The following is a 27,923-nucleotide window of genomic DNA, read 5'->3' as shown; positions in this document are numbered from 1 at the left end:
GCTTTGAAAACTGTTGCCAAATTGCTCTCTATAGATAGAACATAAGTTTATGCTCCCACCTGAGATGTATGGGATGCACTCACTTTTATTTCTCATAACAGTCAGCTTTTAGTATAAGTCTTTACTTGATTCCATACTACTGAGACCCATGTGGTTTCTGAAGAGGGAGAGATTGAGTTAAATACTTCTTCTCCCTGAAGTTTTTCAGTGTGTCTAGAAGATCTTGCTTTTTAATCTATCAATATGATGTCTTAATGATAGATCATGGAAATAATAGATATTTGAGTGGTAAACCACTTTAAACCAGTAGGTTCTTCCATCATGTACTTCTAGAATCTTCTGTCTACTCGTGGTTGTGGGAAAAAAGAGTCTTAAATTTTGGTACAACATTGGTACCATTTGTTAGAGGGATTATTATATTTACATAAAAGGAACTTTTTATTATTTCTATAATCATAAAAATAAAGAAATATGAAATTAAAGCTTCAAATGCCCCATTCTTAGGTAACCACATAAGTGCTACTCTTATTCCACCTGTCTGAAGGCAAGATACCTGCATCTATGTGTGCAAGCACCGGTGGTTTACCCCATTTTTGTCATGTTTATATTATACAACAAGTACCCAACTCTTCATGGTCCATGTCATAAACCATGGAGAAAAATGCTCTCTGGCTTTGACCTAATCAACATGGGTCCATGTTCTAGGAGATCATCCAGTTGTTGACTTCTGAGCATGTTGCAAACATGATAATAAATGCTAATCGTTTTGTCCCTCTGATGACTCACCTTGCAGTTTTTGGGGTAGGGGTGGAGGGGCTTAGCCAGCCATGAAATTTTATAAGGTACTGATGACTGAGCTGATTCAAAAGCATGGTTACTCATCGGGTGGAAGAACCCACAAGCTGCTGAAATAGAACTTTGTGTTATCATGGAAGTTATACAACTCCACAACTATCTCTTCAGTAATACCTTTAAAATTTGAACTGGCTTTTAGCCTCTTTGTTGAGGACTCTTCATGGTTTTCCTCTTGAAGCTCTAATTTCGTATTTCTTTGTTTTTGTGATTATAGAAATAATACAAAACTTCCTTTTATGTAAATATGATAATCCCTCTAACAAATGGTACCAATGTTGTACCAAGATTAAAGACCACCTTTTCTGACATCCATGAGTAGGTGAAAGATTCTAGAAGTACATGATAAAACCTTCTGGTTTCGAGGTGGAGCTAACGTGGTGCCCTAGATGGACACATCATGTTGTCCCTCTGTAGCAAAGGCCCGAAAAGCTGAGTAAAACAGACACAAGCTTCAGTCCTGGGACCTTAAACATCAAATGAAGGGATAAAGAACTAGATCAAACACCAAATGGAAGAAGAAACTGAAGGAAAACAAAATGAGGAGAGACATAAAATGGAGGTTCCCTGCCAAGTAACACGGCACAGCATCACTATGTTGGAACACAGCCAGCAATTGTCCCTGGACAGGGAGTACTGGAATGCAGCTTCACAGAGCTCCCAAGGGGAGACAGAACACTCAGTAACCAAAGAAACATGCTTTCGCACCCTTCACCCTCTGCCGTGTATGCTGCCGCCTCTACCCCTTCCTGCTGGGTCATGCTGCACCACCTTGGCAAGAGAGCCACTGGTCCACCAACATCCTGGGTCTGCATTGCCCCCACCACCACCTCCTGCCATGCCATTTTTAACTCCTTTCTTCCTTTTTCCCTCCTGCCTAGCCTTGTATGCTACCTTTTCCCCTTTCCACCAGGCCACATTGTACCGCCCTGGCTAGAAAGCCACTGGCCTGTTACCACCCTGGGTTCACCTCACCCCTACCCACCGGCTCCTGCTGCATCATTTTCCTTTTTTTTTCCTTCCCACCTAGCTCCATATGCCATCTCTACCCTTTCCCGCTGGGTCACACTGCACTACCATAGGGAGAGATCCACTGTCCTACTGTCACCCCAGGTTCTCTCTACCCCTATCCACTGGCTCCTGCTGCACCATTTTTTTTTTTTTTTCATTTTTCCCCTTCCTTCTTTTCTCCCTCTCACCTATCCTTGTATGCCACCTTCCCCCCTTCCTGTTGGGCAGCGCTGCACCACTGATAAAAGAGATTTACTGGCCTGCCTCTGCCCCAGCTCCACCCTGCTCCTACCTACAGGCTCCCACCATGCCACCATTTTTTTTTTCTTTCTCTTCTTTCTTTTTATTTCTCCCTTCCATCTAGCCCCATACATTACCACAGGTCCCTCCCAAATGGCCCTCTGGTTTGCCCTGCCCCCACTTACAGGCCCCTAATGCGCTGCCAGTTTTTTAAGTTATTTTTATTTTTTTTCTTTCCTCTTACTTCCTTTTCTTTCTCCCTCCCATCTACTCCATATGCTACCTTACCCGTCTGTTACCAGACCATACCACACCACTGTGGCTAGAGAGCCACCTGCCCAATGCCACCCAGGTCCACACTGCCCCCATCAGTGGCTTCTACCATGCCATTGTTTTTTCTTCTTTTTTTTTTTCTTTCTCCCCCAAACCTATCCCAGTATGTCACTTCCCATCCCTACTTGCTCTTGGGTCTGCCCCACCCCAACTCGATAGCCCCAGCCATGCTGCCATTTTTTCCCTTTTTCCTTCAATTTTCCTTTCTCACTTTTCTTTCCCCCACCTAGGCCCATATGCCACCTCCCCTTCTCCCTGCCAGCCACCACCATGCTGCCACAGATTGAGTGCCACTGGTGCTCTGGCACATTCTGCCCCAGGTCTGCCCTGCCCCACCAGCTGGCACCCACCATGCTGCAGTTTACTTTGTTTCTTTTCTTTCTACCTCTCACCAAGCCCCATACATCACCTCCCCCACTTCCCACTCACCCCCATGCCCACCCTGCCCTCACCCACTGGCTAACCTTTTTTCTTCTTTCTCTCCCTTTTCTCCCTACCCCCACTTAACCCCGTACACCACTCCCCCCTTCCCGCTGGCCCCTGCTGTGCTCCCAGGGCTGCAGCATCCCCGGTACTAAGGCCCATCACCACACTGGGCCCACACCGGCCCTTCCTTACCTCCACTTGACCAGCTGCCACACCACTCCGCATCCAACACCCCTGCCTATCTGACGAGGGGCTGTGAACGCTCCCATACGGCTGGACCAACAACAGGAGACAGACAGTGCCAGCCCAGTCTGCCCTCAGCCACCTCCAAACCAATGTACAGTGAAGTGGGCTCACCCTGCCTGCTGTTGCCCTGCCTACCCAGACATGGCGGTGAGAACTATCTTGCCCACAGATGAGTAAGCAGTAAAGCACATTTGGCCCTCCCACCCTGACATATTAAAACAAAACAAAGAAGCAGGACAAAACAAATAAGCACACAATAAATAAAGAAAATAACACCTTAATGTCTTAGAAACAATAGACAACATCAAAACATCTAAAAAAAACAGAACAGGATGGCTCCAGCAAGTGACCAATACAGAATCAGATGACCTTCCAGTAGAAGAAAAGGCCGTGGAACTACCTGATATGGAATTCAAAAGACTAATATTTAGAGCTCTCCAAGAGACTAGGAAATAGATCAGGAAAAACACAGACAAAACCAAGGAGAAAATAGATAAAATCATGGAAAATATGGACAAAGCCAATGAAACCATAGCCAAAATCAGGGAAAACACAGACAAAGCAGTAGAAGAATTCAGGAAAATAATATAAGAACAAAATGTCAAAATAAATAATTAGAAATCATAGAAAAACAGTGACTAGAAATCCAAAAGATAAACAACAAAATTTCAGAAGTAGACAACTCAATAGGTTTTAGGAGCAATTTTGAAACAATGGAAGACAGAATCAGTGAGATCGAAGACAAACCCATGTATACCACTTTGAGGAAAAATCGGAGAAAAGAATGAAGAAAACCTAAGAATTATGTGGGACCCAATCAAGAGCAAAAATGTGCATATAACCAGTCTTCTTAACAAATGGTGCTGGTAAAACTAGAAGTCCATCTATAAAAAATGAAACAGGACCCATACCTCACACCGTACAGAAAACTAACTCAAAGACCTAAACCTAAAACAATAAATATCATGGAAGAAAAATAGGAACAGCACTAGGGGCTCTAATATATGCATAGATAGAATACAGATAATAACTAAGAATGCACAAACACCAGAAGATAAACTAGATGACTGGGAGCTCCTAAAAATTAAACACCTGTGCTCATCAAAAGACCACCAAAAGAGTGAAAAGAGAACCTAGAGACTGGGGAAAAAAATTTGGCTACAACATATTCAACAAGAGTCTAATCTGTAGAATCTATAGAATCTTCAACACCTCAATAACAAAAAGACAAATAATCCAATATAAACAGACACCAAAAAAGACATTCAGGTGGCTAACAGACACATGAGGAAATGCAATCACTAGCCATTAGAGAAATGAGGATAAAAACTACTATGAGATACCATTTCATGCCGATATTACTGGCAGTGATTAAAAAAAAAATGTTGGCGAGGTTGCAGGGAGATAGGAACTTTTATGCAGTTAATTCCACTCCTAGGAATATATCTTAGAGAAATAAGAGCTGTCACACGAATAGACACATGCACACCCATATTCACTGCAGCATTATTCACAATAGCAAAAAGATGGAAACAACCTAAGAGCCCATCAACAGATGAATGGATTAAAAATTAAGGTACATACAGTGGAATACTCCATGATGATAAACATCTTACAACATGGATGCATCTGGAAGGCATTATGCTGAGCGAAATAAGTCAATCACAAAAGCCAAATATTGTATGAGACCACTATTATAAAAACCCAAGAAAAGTTTTACACACAGAAAAAAACAATCTTTGATGGTTATGAGGGAGGGAAGGGCTTGGGAGGGAAATCACTAAGTAGATAGAAGACAAGTGTTAACTTTGGTGAAGGGGAAGACAACACACGATATAAGGGAAGTCAGCACAGTTTGACCAAGGCAGTCACAGAAGCTTCCTAGACACATCTAAACACCTCGAGGGACCGAGTTACTGTGGCTGAACGCTGGGGACCGTGGTCTCGGGGACATCTACGCCAATTACCATAACATAGCTCAGAAAGAAAATGTTCTACATCCTGCTTTGATGACTAGCATCTGGGGTCTTAAAAGCTTGTGAGTGGCCATCTAAAATACATCTTTTGGTCCCATCATGTTCGGAGCAAAGGAAAATGAAGAAAGCTGAAGACACAAGGAAAATATTAGTCCAAAGGACTAATGGGCCTCATGAAGCACAGCCTCCAGCAGTCTGAGCTGAGAATAACTAGATGGTGCCTGGCCATCACCACCTACTGCTCTGATAGTTTATCAAAATAGAGAGTCCTGGACAGAGTGAGAGAAAAACGTAGAACACAATTCAAATTCACAAAAAGTTCAGAGCAGACTTCCTGCTCTGACAGAATCCCAAAGACTCTGGCTCTCGAGACACTCTGGTAACTCAGATCTGAAGTCTACCTTTCAGGGAAAGTTTAGACAGGCTTATAAAACATTACAACACACGTGAGGAACATTCTTCTTAGTTTAATCAAGTATATGAGACCAAATGGGTAACACCTGCTCAAAAGCAAAGAAACAGGCTGGAAGGGACAAGAAAACGGAATGAATGGACATGGGGAACCCGGGGTGTAAAGGCCGAGAGTGCCGACACATTGCAGGATTGCAACCCATGTCACAAAACAATTTGTGTATAATTTTTTTTAGGAGAAACTAATTTGTGCTGTAAACTTTCACCTGAAACACACACACACACACACACACACACACACACAAAACCCTAGTTGTTTAGTTTACTACTCAAATGTCTATTATTTCCATGATCAGTTTATCATTAGGATGTCATATTGATAAATTGAAAAGCAAGCTCTTCTAGACACACTAAAAAATTTTAAAATACACCTTTAAACTGGCTTTTAAACTGTTTTGAAGGAGGGCATTTTATGGACATTTTTGAGAATTGGCTGAAGACTATGTCCCCCTCACTCCAGAAAATATGCCCATAATTTATAAGAACCATGGATCTATGTGAAATTTTAGTTTTACTTCCTTCATCATCCTTCTTATGCCATGCATGAATAAAGAACCTTTTTGAAAAGGAGGCTTTTCATGTTGTTATTCCAAATGGTAATTTATCATCACAACATCTCAGTTATGCTACAGGTCACATATCTGAAAGTTTTCATGTGAAGGTGTTTAAAAGACTGGTGGTAGAGAACTACTTCTGATACTGATACAGCTGTAAAGACAGGCATTTAACTAAACAGCACAATTTGTCAAAGGTATCTAATTTTCCAGGGAAGATGACCAAGACATGGTAGTAAAAAAAACAGTACGTATATATATATATCTATATCTATATCTATATCTATATCTATATATATATCTATATATATCTTCCCTACAGGAACATTTCTTGGGAAGAGATTCAGTCATATATATGTGTGTATGTGTGTGTGTATATATATATATATATATATATATATATATACATATATATATGTTCGGCAGTTCGAATCTTCCAGGTGCTTCTTGGAAACTCTATGGGGCAGTTCTACTCTGTCCTATAGGGTCACTATGAGTCGGAATTGACTTGATGGCACTGGGTTTTGGGTATATATGAATGAGAGCGTTCTTCCTAGAAGGATACAGAGCATCTACCTCAAATCTCTGTTTTAAAATTCTACCCTATAAAAAAAAAAAAAATAGAAATGGTTAAAAAAAAAAAGATAATCTTATTTCTGCATTGTTTTTGTTCTGTTGTTGTTAGCTGCCATTGAGTCATTTTCAACTCATGGTGAACCCATGGGTGCAGAGTAGAACTGCTCTCTAGGGTTTTCATGGCTGTGACCTTTTGGAAGCAGATCAACAGGCCTGTCTTCTGAAGCACCTGTGGGTGGGTTCATACAACCAACATTTTGACTAGTAGTTGAGTGTTTAATTGTTTGTGCCGCCCAAGGATTCCATTTCTGCATTACCTTAGCTAAACATTAGGGTAAAAAAAAATTTTTTTTACTGTGGCAGAAATCTTAACTGAGCCATCCTTTAATAGCTTTAAACAGAAGAATGATAAAAAAGGATGGTGCATTATGATATCAAAATTATGATGATCAGCTGGGTTACTGGGGAGACTGGCCCCAAGAATGGTCCAGTTTTCATGCTTCAACAAATCATTCCATGTCTTAGGCTGGGTTCTCTAGAGAAGCAAAACCAGTAAAGTGTGTGAGTATATATAGAGAGATTTCTATCAAGGAAATGGCTCATGTGGTTGTAGAAGCTGGAATGTCCCAAGTTCTTGGATCAGGCTGGAGGCTTTTCCTGATTCACATAGCTGCAGGGGTGAACCTCAAGATGGGCGAGTCAGACAGCAGGGCTCTGGCTCACTGGCTGCAAAGACTGACGAACCCAAGCTTTGCAGGCAAGACACCAGGTAAGATGCTAGCTCAAGTCCCAAGAACTGGAAGTCAGATGAACAGGAGCCAGCTTAAGGATGCAGAGCAAGCAAAAGCCCGAAAGCCTTGCCAGAAAGTCCACCTATATTAGATGTAGTCCACACCCCCAAGGAAAGTCCCTTTCAACTGATTGGCTAGTCACAGCAGTTCCCATGATGGAGGCAATCACGTTATATCATATCTCATCATGGAAGTGATTACATCATTATTATTGTTGTTAGGTGCCGTTGAGTCGGTTCCGACTCATAGCGACCCTGTGCACAACAGAATGAAACACTGCCCGGTCCTGCGCCATCCTTACAATCGTTGTTATGCTTGAGCTTATTGTTGCAGCCACTGTGTCAGTCCACCTCGTTGAGGGTCTTCCACTTTTCTGCTGACATTGTACTCTGCCAAGCATGATGTCCTTCTCCAGGGACTGATCCCTCCTGACAACATGCCCAAAGTATGTAAGACGCAGTCTCGCCATCCTTGCCTCTAAGGAGCATTCTGGCTGCACTTCTTCCAAGACAGATTTGTTCGTTCTTTTGGCAGTCCATGGTGTATTCAGTAGTCTTCCCCAACACCACAATTCAAAGGCGTCAACTCTTCTTCGGTCTTCTTTATTCATTGTCCAGCTTTCACATGCATATGATGTGATTGAAAATACCATGGCCTGGGTCAGGCGCACCTTAGTCTTCAGGGTGACGTTGTTGCTCTTCAACACTTTGACAAGGTCCTTTGCAGCAGATTTGCCCAATGCAATGCGTCTTTTCATTTCTTGACTGTTGCTTCCGTGGCTGTTGATTGCGGTTCCAAGTAAAATGAAATCCTTGACAACTTCAATCTTTTCTCTGTTTATCATGATGTTGCTCGTTGGTCCAGTTGTGAGGATTTTTGTTTTCTTTATGTTGAGGTGTAATCCATACTGAAGACTGTGGTCTTTGATCTTCATTAGTAAGTGCTTCAAGTCCTCTTCACTTTCAGCAAGCAAGGTTGTGTCATCTGCATAACGCAGGTTGTTAATGAGTCTTCCTCCAATCCTGATGCCCCGTTCTTCTTCATATAGTCCAGCTTCTTGTATTATTTGTTCAGCATACAGATTAAATAGGTATGGTGAAAAATACAACCCTGACGCACACCTTTCGTGACTTTAAACCAATCAGTCCCCTTGTTCTGTCCGAACAGCTGCCTGTTGATCTATGTAAAGGTTCCTCATAAGCACAATTAAGTGTTCTGGAATTCTCATTCTTCGCAGTGTTATCTATAGTTACATAGTTACATCATTATATGGCTGCCAAACTATGTTATAACTGCAGACCACTGAGAATTGTGGCCCAGCCAAGCTGACACACAACTTTAACAATCACATTCTGTGTATGTTAGAAATTTTTCTGCTCAATTATCAATGGACTAATGTCCCAACACTTGCTGTAATTTTTTAAAAGCTTTAGCTTTTCATTCCACATCCTTGCCAGTGGGGGTTTAGTTTCCTAAATAAGGCTTAAAAGTTAAGTCCAAAAACAAATTTCAGGTATGAACTTGAACTGTAATTAAAATTTTTATTTTTCCATTTATTCTGCCTGTCAGTCAGTTGCATGGCACTTGGGTATGACCTAGTTGGCAGTTCATTCTTATGGAAATTAAGGAGTAAAATGTGGTAGGATTATATCATGGCATTATTAGCAGATTTCTGCAGTTTCATTCCTGCTTTGAAGCATGCATATATGAAAGCTTGAAGCCAATTTGAATATGTGTATTGAGAGAATTTTCTTTGGGCACACTATATTTGTTAACTGGTGACCCACAAGTGGATGGAACAAAAGATCCTGCTTTATTGAAATGGTGGGTGTTTAAAATGAATGAGCCAGAAGTCAGACTATTGGCAAATTGAGGGAGGCTTAGAGCAAGGCCCAGGAGGATCAGGGAGTATTAGATACTTTATTTTTCACAGCCGAACATTGTCCTGGGATACAATGGCAAGAGAGAGATAGCAAGACGCAGAGAGAGATAGTGAGAAAGACAGCGTGAAGGAAGCTGGGCCAGAGGTTTCAACCCCTGGGAGGATTTAGGCTTCTGTGGATTTATTAGGCTCTAAGTTAACTGAGGTAGTTTGACACAAAATGGATTCCTTCCACTCATATTAGTCGTAACTGAGGGCTCAAGGTTCCCCACTCTTCAGGTGTTCCCAGTATTTGAAGAGTCTTTACCTTTAGATGGAATTTTACGTGATAAGCACATTTACAGTAATGGACTTTTTATGTATTTAGCAGCAACCAATCAGGGAGTTCCAAAGTGCATTTAAAAACATGGAGTTTTTCTCCTAGCAGTTGCTCAGGAAAGAAAAAAGAAAGGGGGGGAAATAACCGTGGAGTTATGTTTGGGATGGTTGATTCTTGTGCTATGGTTTCCTTAAGCGAAATATCCTTTAATAGTAAAAGGAATACAGACACAATCTCATTTATAGCTACAATCCTTATAAATTTTTGTACAAAGGCTATTCTTCTTTAATGATTGTATGACCCCCCCCCCCATTAGTATAGCAGTTGCAATCACTAGTCCCCAGTAATAGTCTCTCTAAAAAATACATGAAATAATGATTTTTGAGCTGGAAGAAACCTAGGATATCATCATTTAGTACTCACTTCCTAAGAGGAAGTCCCACCCAAGGGCCCAGTTCTTTGCTCAAGGTCTCACAGCTGGTTAGAGCTAGAATAGAGTCCTGGGGTACTCTCTCCCAGTTCAGAGCTCAAATGCCAAGATGGGACTTAAGTATTCAGACTTTCAGGCTTAGAGAACTGAGCTAAAAAAACTCTTATTCTCCTGTACCTTTAATTCTCCACTTTAAGTTCCTCAACTCCCTAACCGTTTCCACAAACCAATCAGAGAAATATGAGGAGGGAAAAGCAGGGAAAGGGGGAAGGAGAGTCTGCTGTGCCTTTCCATCACGTTAAAGATACTACTTCAGATTTGGTAACTCACTATGAAAAGAGATGACTTTCTTCTCTTTCATGTCTAGAATTCCACTACCTGTGATTTCTCTCTGGAATTCCCCTACCTCTTGATTTCACCTTTCTTCTGCTCCTCTTGCTTCATCAAATTCTTTGTCTTATATCCTCAAATTCTTTGTGCTCATTGGTTTCTTCCCATTAGCTCTGCAAATATTATCACTTTCCCTTAATAAAAATGTTTCCTTGACTGTCTCTTCTTAAAATGGCTGTGATAGTTAAGATTGTGTGTCAACTTGGCTAAGCCATGATTCTCAGTATTTATATGTGAGCGTTCCTATGATTGAATCTGCCACGAGTAGCCAATCAGTTAAAAGGGAGTTTCCTTGGAGGTGTAGCCTGAATCCAAATATAAGTAGATGTTCTAGCTTTTTTGCTCACTCTGGATCCATTGCCTCCTGTTTGCCTGACCTCTGGCTCTTGGGACTTGAGCTATCAGCTTATCTGCAGATCTTGGGATTCAGATCCTGTGGCTGCCTCCTGTTCGTCTGACCTCCAACTCTTGGGACTTGAGCAAGCAGCTTATCTGCAGATCTCGGAATTCATAGATCTTTACAGCCTGAGAGTGAGAGCCCTGCTCTCTGACCTGCCAATCTTGGGTTTGCCAGCCCCTGCAGCTGCATGAATTGAGAGAAGCCTCTATCCTGATACAAGGACTTGGGATGTTTCAGCCTCTACATTGCATGAGCCGTTTCCTTGATATGAGTATCTCTCTATATATATTTATATGCCTTACTGGTTTTGCTTCTCTAGAGAGCCCAGCCTAAGACAGTGGCCATCTCCTTATTTTCCATTATGGAATTTTTTATAATCCCTTCTTAAAAAACCTATTGCCATTGGGTCACTTCTGACTTATAGTGACCCTACAGGACAATGTAGAACTGCCCCATAGGGTTTCTAAGGAGCAGCTGGTGGATTCAAACTGCCAACCTTTTGGTTAACAGCCAAACTCTTAACCACTGCTCTACCAGGGCTCCTTAATCCTTTGTTGGAGGATATATTTAAATAGAAAAATAATTGAAGGGTGGTATGAAATAATATTTGATTAAATGCCAAAATGTTTATAGTGTACTTTAGTCTGATAGTGGAAGATGGATTTATCAAAATGTAGTTATTGGTGGTATAGGAAAAATGTGATTTTTGACCCATTTATAGACTTCTTAAGGATTACAGCTTCTCAGAGCAGCCGGAAATTAGATAAAATGTCTGTGTGTTTGGGAATGAGATTGAAGGAATTTTTACATTGGCAAGTAGTTGTGATTTAGATGACTAGAGTCTTAGCTTTTATGATTATGATATTTTTTATAATTCTGTGGTATGGCTTGTATAATTTTTACAGTCAAATAAAAGATATACTTTTCAAAAAAGGGAGCAAATAAAAATACATACAATTTTATGTCAGTTATTCTTGTCATCAACAGTAATTTATATAAACTTTTTCTTTATTGATGGATAATAATATTTTTATATACATTATTAATGAGATATATAAATGTGGCCGGAAACCCTGGTGGTGTCGTGGTTAAGAGCCACAGCTGCTGACCAAAAGGTCAACAGCTTGACTCCACCAGGCACTCCTTGGAAACCCTATGGGGCAGTTCTACTCTGTCCTATAGGGTTGTTCTGAGTTGGAATTGACTCAGCGGCAGTGGGTTTGGGTTTTTGATTATAAATGTGATAAATGTAGCCACTCTGTAATGTCTTTGGAAATCATACAGTCACTTCTCTTACCTTTGCCGTATATAATCTGTGCTGAAATATCAGCTCCTCTACTCCCCCATGCCAAAAAACCAGGACTTTGAGCCTGTTCTTCCTGGTTCAGTCATGGCCTAAGAAATAAAACTGAAATGGACCCAAATTTGTAAAATGTGGATGAACTGAAACGATACCCAGAATGGGAAAAAGTATGGGTTGATGACCTGCTAGAAACTGAATCTCCCTGTTAGAATACAAGGGCAGCGTGCGCATTGCATAGCAACCAAATCTCTTGACCAGCAGAGTGGGAAATAGCTATGCCCGGCTCAAAGACAGTGACTGACCATGCTGCTTTGAATGTGTGTCACTCTCCTACAGTCCTGTCAGTATCCCAGTCTCCCACATCAGGCTCCTGACAGGGCTGACTACACCTCTTCCCAGCCTTCCATTCCAGGGCTTTGACCTGTAATTTTTCTCATTTCGGTTATAGTTCTGCTTCATCCAAATTAAAAAAATTTGAATCTGTTCCAATTTCACTTCATCGGCTATGACTGAACTGGTTCGAACTGGTTGCAAAAAACTGAACAACCGAAACACAAAACCGTATGTAACCACAGCTGGACAAATAGAGTCTTTTGGATATTTTTTGTCCTGGTGGTTTGTTGAAGAAAATTCGCTCCTTAAGGGTCTGAACTGGCTTATACAACTTTCTCAGGCATGAAAATTGAGTCGTCGATGTGTTTGTATCTGTTTATAGGAAAAAAAGAAAGACGAACAGGCTGAACATGGGCCAAAAGTGTCAAGCTGTAAATATCCCCAGCATCTAATACCTTAGACTGGCGAGAGCAGAGAGAAGAAAAGAGAAATGTCTAGCAGTGCCATGCTTATGACACAGGCACACATTCTAATGACCACAGCCTCTTTCACCTGCTCTCAGCTTTTTGCTTGGTTTTGTTTTTCTCTGTTCTTCACTTGAGATTTTTAACTGTGATCTGAGAACTAAATGAAAAGCTTGGAATAACTGAAAAAAGAAAAAAGGCAAAGGCTGATAACAGGAAAATGCATTGAAAGCCTTGGTGCTTAAAGTAGTATGCCCTTATAAATCTCTCGTAAGTATGGAGCTGTCTCTTTCTTTTGGTTTAGTATTGCCCTGGGAACATGCCATGAGTCAGAATCGACTCAACGGCAACAGGTTTGGTTTGGTTTTGGGGACATGTAAGTGCTTTAATACGCTGATAAAATGGAGATGAGAGAGAGAGTGGGAATATCCAACTCTTTGGTTTCTGAGCATTTCAGGTAGTATTTTCATTTAAATGATCTTCAGGCACAGTTATTCCTTCTCACACTTTGCTTGCTTGGCTTGCCTCATTCTTCCTCTCTCTCCCAAGTTTTCCTTATATTATAGTTCCTGTATTTATGACAGATTTAGATTCGTCAAGCATCTGCCTCAAAAGTTTGATTAGATAAACATAAACCAAGTGAGATAGTTTCCTCTGAGAAGATAGGATTACTTAAGGGAATAGGGCCAGGAATTATAGCCAGGAGAAAGGAGAATATAGTTTTCTAGAAAGAACACTTGACTGGGAATCAAGAAACTCACATTCTGTTTCCATCAAAACCAAGCTGTAAGTTTATGAGCTTGGCCAAGATATTTATCCAGTCTGTACTGCAGTCTCATTATCTGAAAAGATCACATGTAAGGTCCTTCTGAGAATTAACTCAAAGGATCTTACAGAGCATATGTGTCTATTTTTGATGTAGAGGAAACTGGCGTGATATATGTTTCCCTCATACCTTTGAAGAAGAATCTTAAAATCCTGGAGCTGAAAGGGATCTCAAGGAGTACTGTAGTTTTTCAACCTCTGGGATAAAACAAAACATTCAGATTTTCCTCATTGTCATTACATTATCTGAATAAAAGGCCTTGACATTTTCATGGAAATATAGTGTTTAGGACAATGAGGAAATTGATTCAGAACCTTGTTTTATCTTTTTATCACTTAAAACAAGGCTCCACATATTAGGGCTAGACAGGTAGCACAAAGGGAGGGAAGAGGCTGTGGCAGAATCGTAGGCAGTGGTGGGGGACTGTGGCGACTACAGAGACATAGGATGGCCACATCTGGGTTTAAAACAGCAGATGGGCAATAGAATATGTCTCTCAGTGGCAAAACCATGGGTGGCAGTGGATAATGTCTTATTGAAAACAACACATTTTTACTATTAAGAATTTTAGGTTAGAAATTTATCAGTTTTAATAAAATGCAGTTATAGATAATATTCGCAGGATACCTCCTTCAAGTGTGTAATTTATGTAGTCCTTCTATTGGGCCTTGCTCTTTCTACATGGCTTTATTCTGTCCATTCTCCCTAAAAAAATGTTTTCTAATAAAATAATTAATTCTTATAAGTTTTTCTGTTCTTATGTCTTAAATTTTAATAAAACTCTTTTTATGTTGAATAGTTCAAGTCCCTCCCCCACAGAAATAGTTGTTTTGAATATTCCTTAACTTTTTCCAGTGTTTGATTCTACTCCCCACAAAGAACTTAATTTATAAGTTTAACCTCGATCATCACCTTAAGCACCCTTCTCACATTTTGTTGTTTGTCGTGAGAACAGTTGATCAGTGTTTTCCTTGTAATACCTTTCATACACTCAACTGGAAATAACCTATTCTCCACCCCCTTTTGGCACAAGAAGTCTGAACACTTTCATCATGAATTTTGTTTTCCTCTGCTATGGTAATTATGACATAATTACTTTTCTCTGAATGCTCTCTAACCTGTACACTAAAAAATAATTTTTGAACTGTCCCCAGTCCCCTTATGGACTGATCAAACTGGGGAGCTAATACCATTATTGTATTGCTTTTGTTAGAGTTGGCACCACACCACTTGATCATATGCACCACAAAGTCTGTAACCTCAGTATCTTTTTCTCCTCTCCTGGCTCTCTTGTAGTCAGACTTTCTTCATATTTCACACACATAATTCGTTTTTCATTTGTGAATGTGCTGCCTTGTACTCACACCTAGTAACTACTGTCTTGTTTTTGTTGGATCATTTCCCTCTGATTGTTCAAGGGCACTTGGAATTTTATTATTTTTCAGAACTGCTAAAAACCTTAACTTAGTTTGTAGCCGCAGAATGACTGGAAATGCTTTCAATTCTGTTACGGCAGTCATTGATTTAAAAAAAAAAAAAATCAATGTTATTGGACCCAGGAGTCTGGGTGCTGTTGTATAACTCTCCCACGTTGCACCAAGCCATTTATTTTTGTTGCCATTAACTAACGGCTTTCTTGTTACTGAGTGTTTTTAAAATCCCACAAACATTGGTATCATAATTTCTTACTTGATTACTGATGGGTCATGAAGCTCTTTTGTATAGTTTGGACAATGTTAGTATTTTTCTTGTAGAAACTAGACGAGTGAATTTAGAATAACAATCTGGGGAGGGGGTAGTTAGTTGGTGGTAGAGAATAAACCCAATTATTGCTTAATTTACGCATTATTTTGTATTTCTGGTAACAAGGTGAGAGAAAATAGGAGAGCCTTTAGATTAAGTAGAAATATCTATTTTGTAGATAGTTTTGTTGTTTTGTACTTCTTGAATCTGTGATTTAAATTTAAAAGGCAGAGTCCTATTTAATATGTGAACATAATGAAATACATTTTTTGTTATTGTCATTACAGGTTTCTGAAGGTGGCAGTGAGACGTGAAGAAGCTATGTTTCTAAATGTGATACCTGAAATTTAGACCGCTTACCTAATTTTCATGAAAATTAAATATGACTTAGAAGCATGAATTTAGGAAGGTGTATGATGTCATCGAATGCCACGGAAAGCAAACTCCAGCAGGCTGTGAGCCTGCAGGGCGTTGACCCAGAAACATGCATGATTGTGTTTAAAAACCACTGGGCGCAGGTAAGGTATAAGTTCTGTCTCCTTTGCTGGTCTCAGTAGCCCCAGGAGCCTTCGTCACACTGAACCAGGGTGTCCTACCTCTATGACAAGTAAAGAGATTTCTAGAAACACAAGGAGGGAAACCCTTTCTGGTGAGGAGACAAGCAACTTTCTCTACTTCCTTTCCTAGAATAGGTGTCTGGATTTAAAAAAAAAAATTGTTTTCACAAAAACGATTAGGGGATATAAATGCTTCTCAGATAGCCTTAGAAGAACAGCTGTTCGCCTTAAAGTGACTTTTACATCACTCTGTAATATATTTGACCATAACCACATCTTCTCTCTTTCTTCCTCCCTGCTGATTTCCATGCTAGCCTTTAAACTGTAGTAGTACTAAAATATGTATTTATTAAATGTTTACAAAGTACAGTGCTGATGCTTCAAATGCGTTATATCATTTAATCTTCTCCCCAAACCTATAAGGTAGTTAGTATTAGCATAATCATTTTACAGATGAGGAGATAGAAAATTATAGAGGTTAAATAACTTGTACAGGTTATACAGCTGGAACCAAGCCAGTACTTAAAAACGTAGGTCTGCTGACTCCAAGATCCAGTTGTGCATTTAACCACTGTGCCCTACCATTTTGGGGCTGGAGGTGCCTGTGTAAATTTAAGGAAGGAAGGCGCCTGGCTGTATACAAAGCTGATTATAAAAGTTTTTTTGATTGTTGATTTTGACTTCTTTGTGATTCTTCCCTGATCTGCTTGTGTCGCTCATTAAGAGTTGAATGTTCAGAAAATTTTACCAGCCTACCCCTTTCTTCAGGGAGTTTACAAGTAGTAAAATAAATAAAGTTGGCATTCTTTACTACTTGTCCAACATTGCAGTCCCTAGGTGAGCTGGTAAGTGGCTATCTATGTGACAGTTTTTTAATGACTACCTAGTTCCTTCCTGTGGCCGGAAACAGCACGTGGTTAAAGCGCTGAGCCTGTAAATCACAGCAATTATAGAGGACACAGTTTAGATCCAAACTGAACAAAAAGAACTTTTACTTCTGGGTCGTTTACACTTTGTGGCTGCTTGTCACTATCAATATAAAGCTTCCAAGACTTTTTTGTGCGTTTTCCATTCTCTGACTTTTCAGTCTTACAATCTTAATCGTTTGCCCTGAACATTAAGCATACCTCTGATTTAGCAACTGGAAGAAAGTCCAGGAGTTTTCCAGGTTGTACTTTCATATGTATTTCAAGGCAGTGGTTCCAGAGTGGGTTGGTGATCCCCCCAAGTGGTGTGCCCAACAGTGCACTGGGTGTAGGAAGAATATTTTAGAAGACCTATTTTTGTCTTTTTAATCTTACCTTTCAAAAATTTCTATTTTGTGTTTATAATGTACATAATATATTCAAATTAGCATATGTTTATTTATTAGTAAATAGATGTAAAAATATTGGAAATAGGTGCTCACTTTTTTTAACTGATAGGAGTATACAATCAGATGTCTTGAGTTGCTGATGTCTTGAATTTTCTTGGCTGGTGAAGTCTATTGTTCTAATATGCATTCTTTGCTCCGGGTCTCCATTTTGTTTATTTGTTTATATACAATACCTTCTGACTGAAATCATCCTGCTGGGGTAACTGCGATGTGATCTATTTAGTATTTTGTACCACCCTTCAAAAACATCATATGTCATCAACCTCTTGATTATATGTAGGTACATGGTCTGCCCTGTCAGACCCTGTCCTGAGCAAGCTTTATTCCAAAGCTGTTGAAGTGCTGTTAGAGTGTCCTTTTTTTCCTGTATTTGGGAATATATAAATATTGGTCCCAGAGTTGTTTATTTCCATATCCGACATGAATGACTTCAGCATTATCAGACATTTTAGATTGTCTGAAGCATTCCATCCTTCCTTTAGTACAGATACTTAGAACTTGATAGAATGCACAGAAAAATATTGAGTTGAGGTTAAGGATGACTTTGCCGGAAGGAATGGTGTTTGGTCATTAAAAGCTTCCTTTTGTAAAGTGAAGACACTCTCTCTTGGTCTTATTGCTGGTTCAGACATTTCTTTAACTTTGGGCAAGTCTTTTACATCTTTAGGTTTTACTTTTCCTTTTAAGTGAGTCAGACTTTTCCTTAGTCTGCCTAGTCCAAAGGTTCTTGAGGGCCTTCTGAAAATACTGGTTGAATAAATTCATGTGGGTGTCAGAGAGATTATAATTCAACAGAGGTCTACTGAGTGCACACTCCAGGTACATCACTGTGGGCGGCGCAGGTGGGACTTAGGAATGTATAAGCCTTGGTCTGGGCTTTTAAAGAATGTATAAGCTTATTGGGATGACAATAGAGAAATGTGGTTACAAAATGAATAATAATAATTACAAGAATTAAGTCAAGAGAAGGGACTTTATGGATGTGGAGTGGCCTGGGAAGTAGAGGAAGTGGAATTTTGCTAATTTGGCCATGGAAAAAGGAGTTTTAGATGGATAGAGGGGAAGAGAATATTTTTGAGAAGGGGTATTTGGACTGTGAAAAAAGGTGAGGAAGTGGGGGCAAAGCACAGATAAGGGGCCAAGTTTGAGGCGAGGAATGAGAACTTCAGCGGATAGGAATGAATGCTATTTGTTCTTTCGGAGTTTCATATGTTAGCATGTTGCTGTGAGTTGTTCAGCCTGCAGTTGGATGAAGAACAATTGCAGAGGAATTTATATCAGCTAAAATCTGATATAAATTCCTGTGACTACTATGACTGCAGCCCCTGGGTGCCCCTGAAGCACCCCAAGAAAACCTGTAAGGCTGGTAAGAAATGTGTCATAGACAAAACTGGGTGACGACGTTTTATTTACTGAAGTGCTTCATTAGTTGCCCAGTGCTTTTTTATATATTAGAGAAAATGAAGGCAACCTAAGTCTGTGGTGTCTAGAATTCCTCTCTTTGTTAGGATACTTAAGTACAAATTCAGCATAAATAACATATAATGAACTAATCGAAAAGCTGGTGAGAGGTGCCTTGGAAGAAAGGCCTGATTATCTGCTCCCAAAAGATCACGGCCTTGAAAACCCTCTGAAACAGTTGTACTCTATGCACGTGGGGTCTCTATGAGTCAGAACGGACTCCATGGAAACTAGCAACAACAACTTTCCAGAGCTTGAGAAAAATAAAAAGGAAACTTTGATGGAAGAGGGTATGCGCTCAGCCCGTCTATACCTTGTAGCCTGTATGGAGCAGCTAGTTACATAACTAGCCATCATCCAGAGCAGTCTGCGATCCAAAGGGGTGTCACCATAAGAGAGACCGTGAGTGGCTCAATGGTGCACTCGAGTCTCCAAACTGTTCTTGGATTCAGTGATCTCATGGCGTTCTCAGAATAGTTGTATTGTGGACATTCAGGAGTAGTAGCATTCCTAAGATTGATACCGAAGAATCTAGGCTGTAGGAAAGTGGCGCTGCCTTGTACTTATTCTCACCTACATCCAGGTCAGGATGGCACACGGGCTCTTTATGTCCTGGCTTTCATCACTCCCAGACTCTCATTTAGTCTTCAGAAATGCAAAAGTGCTTGTAGGTCCTAGCCACCCTTACCACTGGGCAGTGTCCTTCCTGCCATGTCATGCCTCTGTGCCTTAGGCATATGCTCTTCTTTCTGCCTGGATTTTTTTCCCCTCTGCCTTGTTAAATGGCTGTCCCACAGGATTCACTGAAGGATCATTTCCTCCCAGAAATGGGCCCTGCCCTCGTTCATACTCCCACAGCACCCTGGGTGTTCGTTCACTGTTAACCAACCACCTTTAATAAAGTTACATGTACAGTATCATCTTCCCAACTTCATCACAAGATCTTCAAGATCAGAGACTATTTGTAATTTATCTACATCCCCAGTACCCCGAAGAGTGCATGGCATATTGTAGGTGCTCAATATACTGTTGAACTGAAAAGCAAGAAGTATTAAATACAATTTTAGTAGAGGTAAGCAACTTAGAAAACAATTCTGGACACACACTGATTTATAAAACTTTGTATAATTTGCTACCAGTAAGATCTAAGATCTTTGGACTTGAATTTAATGATTGGGGGAAGTTTGTGTGTGTATGTGTGTATGTCTAATTTTTATTTTAATCTATAAGAACAGATTATAATCTTGTAGACCTGTTTTTATCTTTTGCCTTTGCTTTTTCTGAATTTTTAAGAATGGTTAAGAAGCGTCGGTCCATCAGAAAATAAACTGTTCAGCTAGACTGCCATGTGAATTCAGCCCCCTACACTAGTTATTCTTAATGCCACAGTTGTGGTTTGTGAAGCTTTGTGGACTTTGCTCTATTCATTTTTTATCCTTTCCTTTCAAGCACTGAATCAGTCTTAGTTACACTAAATGGTGTTTGCTCTTAGAGCCAGGAGAACAGAGATGGTAAGTTAAAAAACAAAACAAAAAATCTATTGGAAATGCACGTTCCTGTCTTCATGTAGTTAGTTAATAGCCCAAAGCATCTGCTACCACCTTCCATCTCCAAAATAGGCTGTTATATAATTTTTTGGCTCAGAAACCATCAGAGCTCAAATAGAGTAATGGTGATTGGTGAGGAAAAGCCAGTGGGTTTAGTAATTTTTGTTCTTCTTTGAAGAGTTGGGAAAGAACTGAATCACCTAGGTAAATTAATTAAGTCAAATGCCTTCCCATAACAATGAAAAATAGATAATATATTTGTCAGAATACATGTATTTACAGAAAAATAGATAATATGTGAGCATCCTGTCTAGAACTCAAGTAGGGTGAATTTGTTAAAGAAGTATAAGACCAAAACCCTTTGCTGTGGAGTTGATTCCAACTCATAGTGACCCTATAAACCCCCAAAACCAAACCCATTGTCATCAAGTTGATTCTGACTCATAAAAAAAAAAAAAATTATCTGACTCATAGCGACTCTAAAATACAGAGTAAAACTGCCCCATAGAGTTTCCAAGGAGCGACTGGTGATTTGAACTGCCAACCTTTTGGTTGGCAGTCATAGCTCTTAACCACTGTGCCACCGTGGCTCCAGCACTGACCCAACAGGACAGAGTAAAACTGCTCCATAGGGCTCCCAAGGCTGTCATCTTGATAGAAGCAAAGTGCCACATCTTTCTTCCATGGAGCTGCTGGTGGGTTCAAACTGCCAACCTTTCGGGTAGTAACCAAGTGCTTAACCAGGGCTCCTTATTAAAGAAGTATAGAGCACCCATACATGAATTTGAGAAGTATATTAAATATGTTTCCCATGAATCTCATTCTCTTGCTTTGTTTATCTTTACTTTTTTAGTCTGTGTCTTGTCATAGACCAAACTAGAGAAAAATTACGTAAAGCCTTTGAGAGATGAAAAGTGTTAGAGAACCTAGATTAACCTTCTTATCTTAGAAAATTGATGTTCATTAACATTTTAAAATTTACACCAGTCTTACCTCCTTTACAAGTAGTCCTAAGGTAAAATAGTACACGTGTCTGTCAGTTTGTCGTACTGTGGGGACTTGTGTGTTGCTGTGATGCTGGAAGCTATGCCACCGGTATTCAGATACCAGCAGGGTCACCCGTGGAAGACAGGTTTCAGCTGAGGTTCCAGACTAAGACAGACCAGGAAGAAGGACCCGGCAGTCTACTTCTGAAGAGCATTAGCCAGTGAAAACCTTATGAATAGCAGTGGAACATTTATATAGGGCTGGAAGATGAGCCCCCCAGGTTGGAAGGTACTCAAAAGATGACTGGGGAAGAGCTGCCTCCTCAAAGTAAAGTCGACCTTAATGACATGGATGAAGTAAAGCTTTCGGGACCTTCATTTGCTGATGTGGCACGACTCAAAATGAGAAGAAATAGCTGCAAACATCCATTAATAATCAGAACCTGGAATGTACAAAGTATGAATCTAGGAAAATTGGAAATTGTCAAAAATGAAATGGAACACATAAACATCGATATCCTAGGCATTAGTGAACTGAAATGGACTGGTGTTGGCCATTTTGAATCGGACAATCATATAGTCTACTATGCGGGGAATGACAACTCGAAGAGGAGTGGTGTTGCATTCATTGTCAAAAAGAACATTTCAAGATCTATCCTGAAGTACAACGTTGTCAGTGATAGGATGATATCCATTCGCCTACAAGGAAGACCTGTTAATATGACTATTATTCAAATTCATGCACCAACCGCTAGGGCCAAAGATGAAGAAATTGAAGATTTTTATCAGCTGCTACAGTCTGAAATTGATCGAACATGCAATCAAGATGCATTGATAATTACTGGCGATTGGAATGCGAAAGTTGGAAACAAAGAAGAAGGATCAGTAGTTGGAAAATATGGCCTTGGTGATAGAAACAATGCCAGAGATCGAATGATAGAATTTTGCAAGACCGATGACTTCTTCATTGCAAATACCTTCTTTCACCAACATAAACAGTGACTATACATATGGACCTCGCCAGATGGAACACACAGAAATGAAATTGACTACATCTGTGGAAAGAGACGACGGAAACGCTCAATATCATCAGTCAGAACAAGGCCAGGGGCCAACCGTGGAACAAACCATCAATTGCTCATATGCAAGTTCAAGGTGAAACTGAAGAAAATCCGAGCAAGTCCACGAGAGCCAAAATATGACCTTGAGTACATCCCAACTGAATTTAGAGACCATCTGAAGAATAGATTTGACGCATTGAACACTAGTGACAGAAGACCAGACGAGTTGTGGAATGACATCAAGGACATCATCCATGAAGAAAGCAAGAGGTCACTGAAAAGACAGGAAAGAAAAAAAAAGACCAAGATGGATGTCAGAGGAGACTCTGAAACTTGCCCTTGAGCATCGAGTAGCTAAAGCAACAGGAAGAACTGATGAAGTAAAAGAACTGAACAGAAGATTTCAAAGGGTGTCTCAAGAAGACACAAAGTAAAGTATTATAATGACATGTGCAAAGAACTGTAGATGGAAAACCAAAAGGGAAGAACACGCTCGGCATTTCTCAAGCTGAAAGAACTAAAGAAAAAATTCAAGCAATAGTGAAAGATTCCATGGGGAAAAATATTAAATGATGCAGGAAGCATCAAAAGAAGATGGAAGGAATACACAGTCATTATTTGCCAAAAAGAATTAGTTGATATTCAACCATTTCAAGAGGTGATATGTGATCAGGAACCGATGGTTACTGAAGGAAGAAGTCCAAGCTGCTCCAAAGGCATTGGCGAAAAATAAGGCTCCAGGAATTGAAGGAATATCAGTTGAGATGTGTCAACAAACAGATGTAGCGCTGGAGGTGCTCACTTGTCTATGCCAAGAAATATGGAAGAGATCTATATTTATGCCTATTCCCAAGAAAGGTGATCCAACTAAATGTGGAAATTATAGAACAATATCATTAATGTCACACGCAAGCAAAATTTTGCTGAAGATCATTCAAAAACAGCTGCAGCAGTATATCGACAGGGAACTGCCAGAAATTCAGGCCGGTTTCAGAAGAGGACGTGGAACCAGGGATATTATTGCTGATGTCAGATGGATCCTGGCTGAAAGCAGAGAATACCAGAAGGATGTTTACCTGTGTTTTATTGACTACGCAAAGGCATTTGACTGTGTGGATCATAACAAACTATGGATAACACTGGGAAGAATCGGAATTCCAGAACACTTAAATTGTGCTCATGAGGAACCTTTACATAGATCAAGAGTCAGTTGTTCGGACAGAACAAGGGGATACTGATTGGTTTAAAGTTGGGAAAGGTGTGTGTCAGGGTTGTATTCTTTCACCATGCCTATTTAATCTGTATGCTGAACAAATAATCCGAGAAGCTGAACGATATGAAGGAGAACGGGGCATCAGGATTGGAGGAAGACTCATTAACAACCTGCGTTATGCAGATGACACAACCTTGCTTGCTGAAAGTGAAGAGGACTTGAAGCACTTACTAATGAAGATCAAAGACCACAGCCTTCAGAATGGATTATACCTCAACATAAAGAAAACAAAATCCTCACAACTGGCCCAGTGAGCAACATCATAGTAAACGGAGATAAGATTGAAGTTGTCAGGGATTTCATTTGACTTGGATCCACAATCAACAGCCATGGAAGCAACAGTCAAGAAATGAAAAGACACATTGCATTGGGCAAATCTGCTGCAAAGGACCTCTTCAAAGTGTTGAAGAGCAAAGATATCACCCTGAAGACTAAGGTGTGCCTGACCCAAGCCATGGTGTTTTCAATCACATCATATGCATGTGAAAGCTGGACAGTGAATAAGGAAGACCAAAGAGGAGTTGGCGCCTTTGAATCGTGGTGTTGCTGAAGAATATTGAATACACCATGGACTGCCAAAAGAACGAACAAATCTGTCTTAGAAGAAGTGCGGTCAGAATGCTCCTTAGAGGCAAGAATGGCGAGACTGTGTCTTACATACTTTGGACATGTTGTCAGGAGGGATCAGTCCCTGGAGAAGGACATCATGCTTGGCAGAGTACAGGGTCAGTGGAAAAGAGGAAGACCCTCAAGGTGGATTGACACAGTGGCTGCAACAACGAGCTCAAGCATAACAATGATTGTAAGGATGGCACAGGACCGGGCAGTGTTTCATTCTGTTGTGCATAGGGTTGCTATGAGTCAGAACCGACTCGACGGCACCTAACAACAAGAACAACAACTACTGGCGAAGTCTGCACAATTTGACCAAGTCAAAGTTACAGAGGCTAATTAGACACATCAAAACTCCCTGAGGGACAGAATTACCAGACTCAGAGCTGGGGACCATGGTCTCGGGGGATATCTAGCTTAATAGGCATAACAGAGTTTATAAAGAAATGTCCTCCATTCTACTTTGGTGAGTAGTGTCTGACATCATAAAAGCTTGTCAGTGGCCATCTAAGATACTCCACTGGTCCCACCCCATCGTCAGCAAGGGAAAATGAAGAAAACCAAAGACACGAGGGAAAGATTAGTCCAAAGGACTAATAGACCACAACTACCACAGCCTCCACCAGACTGAGTCCAGCAAAATTGGATGGTGCCTGGTTACCACCACTGACTGCTCTGACAGGGATCACAATAGAGGGTCCCAGACAGAGCTGGAGAAAAATGTAGAACAAAATTCTAACTCACAAAAAAAAACCAGACTTACTGGTCTGACAGAGACTGGAGAAACCTTGAGAGTGTGGCCCCTGGACATCCTTTTAATTCAGTACTGACATCACTCCTGAGGTTTACCCTTCAGACAAAGATTAGACAGGCCCATAAAACAAAGAATTATACACGTAGCTCAACTGTGTATACGAGGCTCAATGGGCACACCAGCCCAGGGGCAAGGACGAGAAGGCAGGAGGAGATAGGAAGGCTGGACAAATGGAAATGGGGACCCCAAGGTTGGGAAGGGAAGAGTATTGACACATTGCAGGGTTGGCAACCAATGTTACAAAACAATATGTGTATTAATTGTTTAATGAGAAACTAATTTGGGCCTTAAACCTTCATCTAAAGCACAGTAAAAACAAACAAACAAAAAGAAAGTAGCCCTAACCATAATAAATATTTGCACACCCAATGACAGGGCTCCAAAATACATAAAACAAACTCTCACAGCATTGAAAAGAGAGATAGACAGCTCCACAATAATAGTAGGAGGCTTTAACACACCACTTTTGGTGAAGGACAGAACATCCAGAAAGAAGCTCATAAAGATATGGAGGATCTAAATGCCACAATCAACCAACTTGACCTCACAGACATATAAAGAACACTCCACCCAACGGCAACCAGGCACACTTTCTTTTACAATGCACATGGAACAATCTCCAGAATAGACCACATATCAGGCCACAAAGCAAGACTTAACAGAATCCAAAACATCAAAATATTTTAAAGTGTCATTTCTGGCCATAAAGCCACAGGTGGAGAAATCAGAAACAGAAAAACCAAGGAAAAAAAATCAGATGCACGGAAGCTGAACAACACCTTGCTCAAAAACTACTGGGTTATACAAGAAATTAAGAACGGAATAAAGAAATTCACAGAATCAAATGAGAATGAAAATACACCCTACCAGAACCTTTGGGACACAGCAAAAGCAGTGCTCAGAGGTCAATTTATAGCAATAAATGCACACATCTAAAAAGAAGAAAGGGCCAAAATCAAAACATTAACCCTACAACTCAAACAAATAGAAGGAGAGCAGCAAAAGAAGCCCTGGAGCACGAGAAGAAAGGAAATAATAAAAATCAGACCAGAATTAAATGAAATAGAGAACAGAAAAACAATTGAAAGAATTAACAAGACCAAAAGCTGGTTCTCTAAAAAGATCAACAAAATTAATAAACCACTGGCCAAGCTGACAAAAGAAGAACTCGAGAGGAAGAACATAACCCAAATAAGAAATGAGATGGGCAACATTACAACAGACCCAAATGAAATTAAAAGAATCATAACAGAATACTATGAAAATTGTACTCCAACAAATTTGAAAACCTAGAGGAAATGGACAAATTTCTAGAAACATACTGCCTACCTAGACTACAAACAGAGGTAGAACAACTAAATAAACCTTTAACAAAAGAAGAGATTGAAAAGGTAATTAATTTACAAAAAAAAGCTCTGGCTCATGTGGCTTCACTGGAGAATTCTACCAACCTTTAGAGAAGAGTTAACACCACTATTACTAAAAGTATTTCAGAGCATAGAAATGGTGGAGTATTCCCAAACTCATTCTATGAAGCCAGCATGACCGTGATACCAAAACTAGGTAAAGACACCACAAAAAAAGAGAAAATTGCAGGCCAGTATCCCTCATGAACATAGATGCAAAAATCCTAGACAAAATTTTAGCCAATAGAATTCAACAACATACCAAAAAAATAATTTACCATGACCAAGTGGGATTCATACCAGGTATGCAGGATGGCTCAACATGAGAAGAACAATCAATGTAATCCATCACACAAGTAAAACAAAAGACAAGAGCCACATGATCTAATCAATTGATGCAGAAAAGGCATTTGACAAAGTCCAACACCCATTCATGATAAAAACTCTCAGCAAAATAGGAATAGAGGGGAAATTCCTCAACATAATAAAGGGCATTTATGCAAAGCCAGGAGCTAAATGGAGAGTCTGAAAGCATTCATCTTAAGAACAGGAACCAGACAAGGATGCTTTTTATCACCACTCTTATTCAACGTTGTGCTGGAGGTCCTAGCCAGAGCAGCTAGGCTAGAAAAAGAAATAAAAACCCACTGCCGTCAATAAATTAAAAGCATCCAAATGTGACTTAAGGAAGAAGTAAAAGTATCTCCGTTTGCAGACAATATGATCTTATACACAGAAAACCCTAAAGAATCCAGAAGAAAACTACTGGAACTAGCAAAGGAGTTCAGCAAAGTGTCAGGATAAACAGTGTCCAGATAAACATACAAAAATCAGTTGGATTCCTCTACACCAGCAAAGAGAATGTTGAAGAGGAAATCACCAAATCAATACTGTTTACAGTAGCTCCCAAAAAGATAAAATACTTAGGAATAAATCTAACCAGAGACATAAAAGACCTATGCCAAGGAAGCTGCAAGACACTACTGCAGGAAACCAAAAGAGACCTACATACGTGGAAAAACATACCTTGCTCATGGATAGGAAAACTCAACATTGTGAAAATGTCTGTTCTACACAAAGTGATCTACAGATACAATGCAATCTTGTTCCAAATCCCAAGGACATTTTTTAATGAGATGGAGAAACAAATCACCGATTTAATATGGAAAGGGAAGAGGCCCCAGATAAATAAAGCATTACTGAAGAAGAACAAAGTGGGAGGCCTCACACTACCTGGTTTTAGAACCTATTATATCACCATGGTA

The 27,923-nt window shown here is 40.1% G+C and overlaps 1 protein-coding gene across 2 annotated transcripts in view; it reads left to right on the top strand.

Annotated features, from left to right (window-relative positions):
* FHIP1A (FHF complex subunit HOOK interacting protein 1A) overlaps positions 1-27,923 on the top strand; it is a 325,704-nt gene that overhangs the window by 160,697 nt on the left and 137,084 nt on the right. For both annotated transcript variants that reach the window (XM_049905183.1, XM_049905184.1), the window contains exon 3: positions 15,854-16,084. In XM_049905183.1, coding sequence (XP_049761140.1) covers positions 15,962-16,084 — 123 coding nt within the window. In that variant the 5' untranslated portion in view covers positions 15,854-15,961. The remainder of the gene's footprint in view (positions 1-15,853; positions 16,085-27,923) is intronic.

Source organism: Elephas maximus, chromosome 13 (assembly GCF_024166365.1).
Source record: "Elephas maximus indicus isolate mEleMax1 chromosome 13, mEleMax1 primary haplotype, whole genome shotgun sequence".
Lineage (NCBI taxonomy): Eukaryota > Metazoa > Chordata > Mammalia > Proboscidea > Elephantidae > Elephas > Elephas maximus.
Note: the sequence above shows the minus strand (reverse complement) of the source record. Positions and strands in the feature narration are given on the sequence as shown.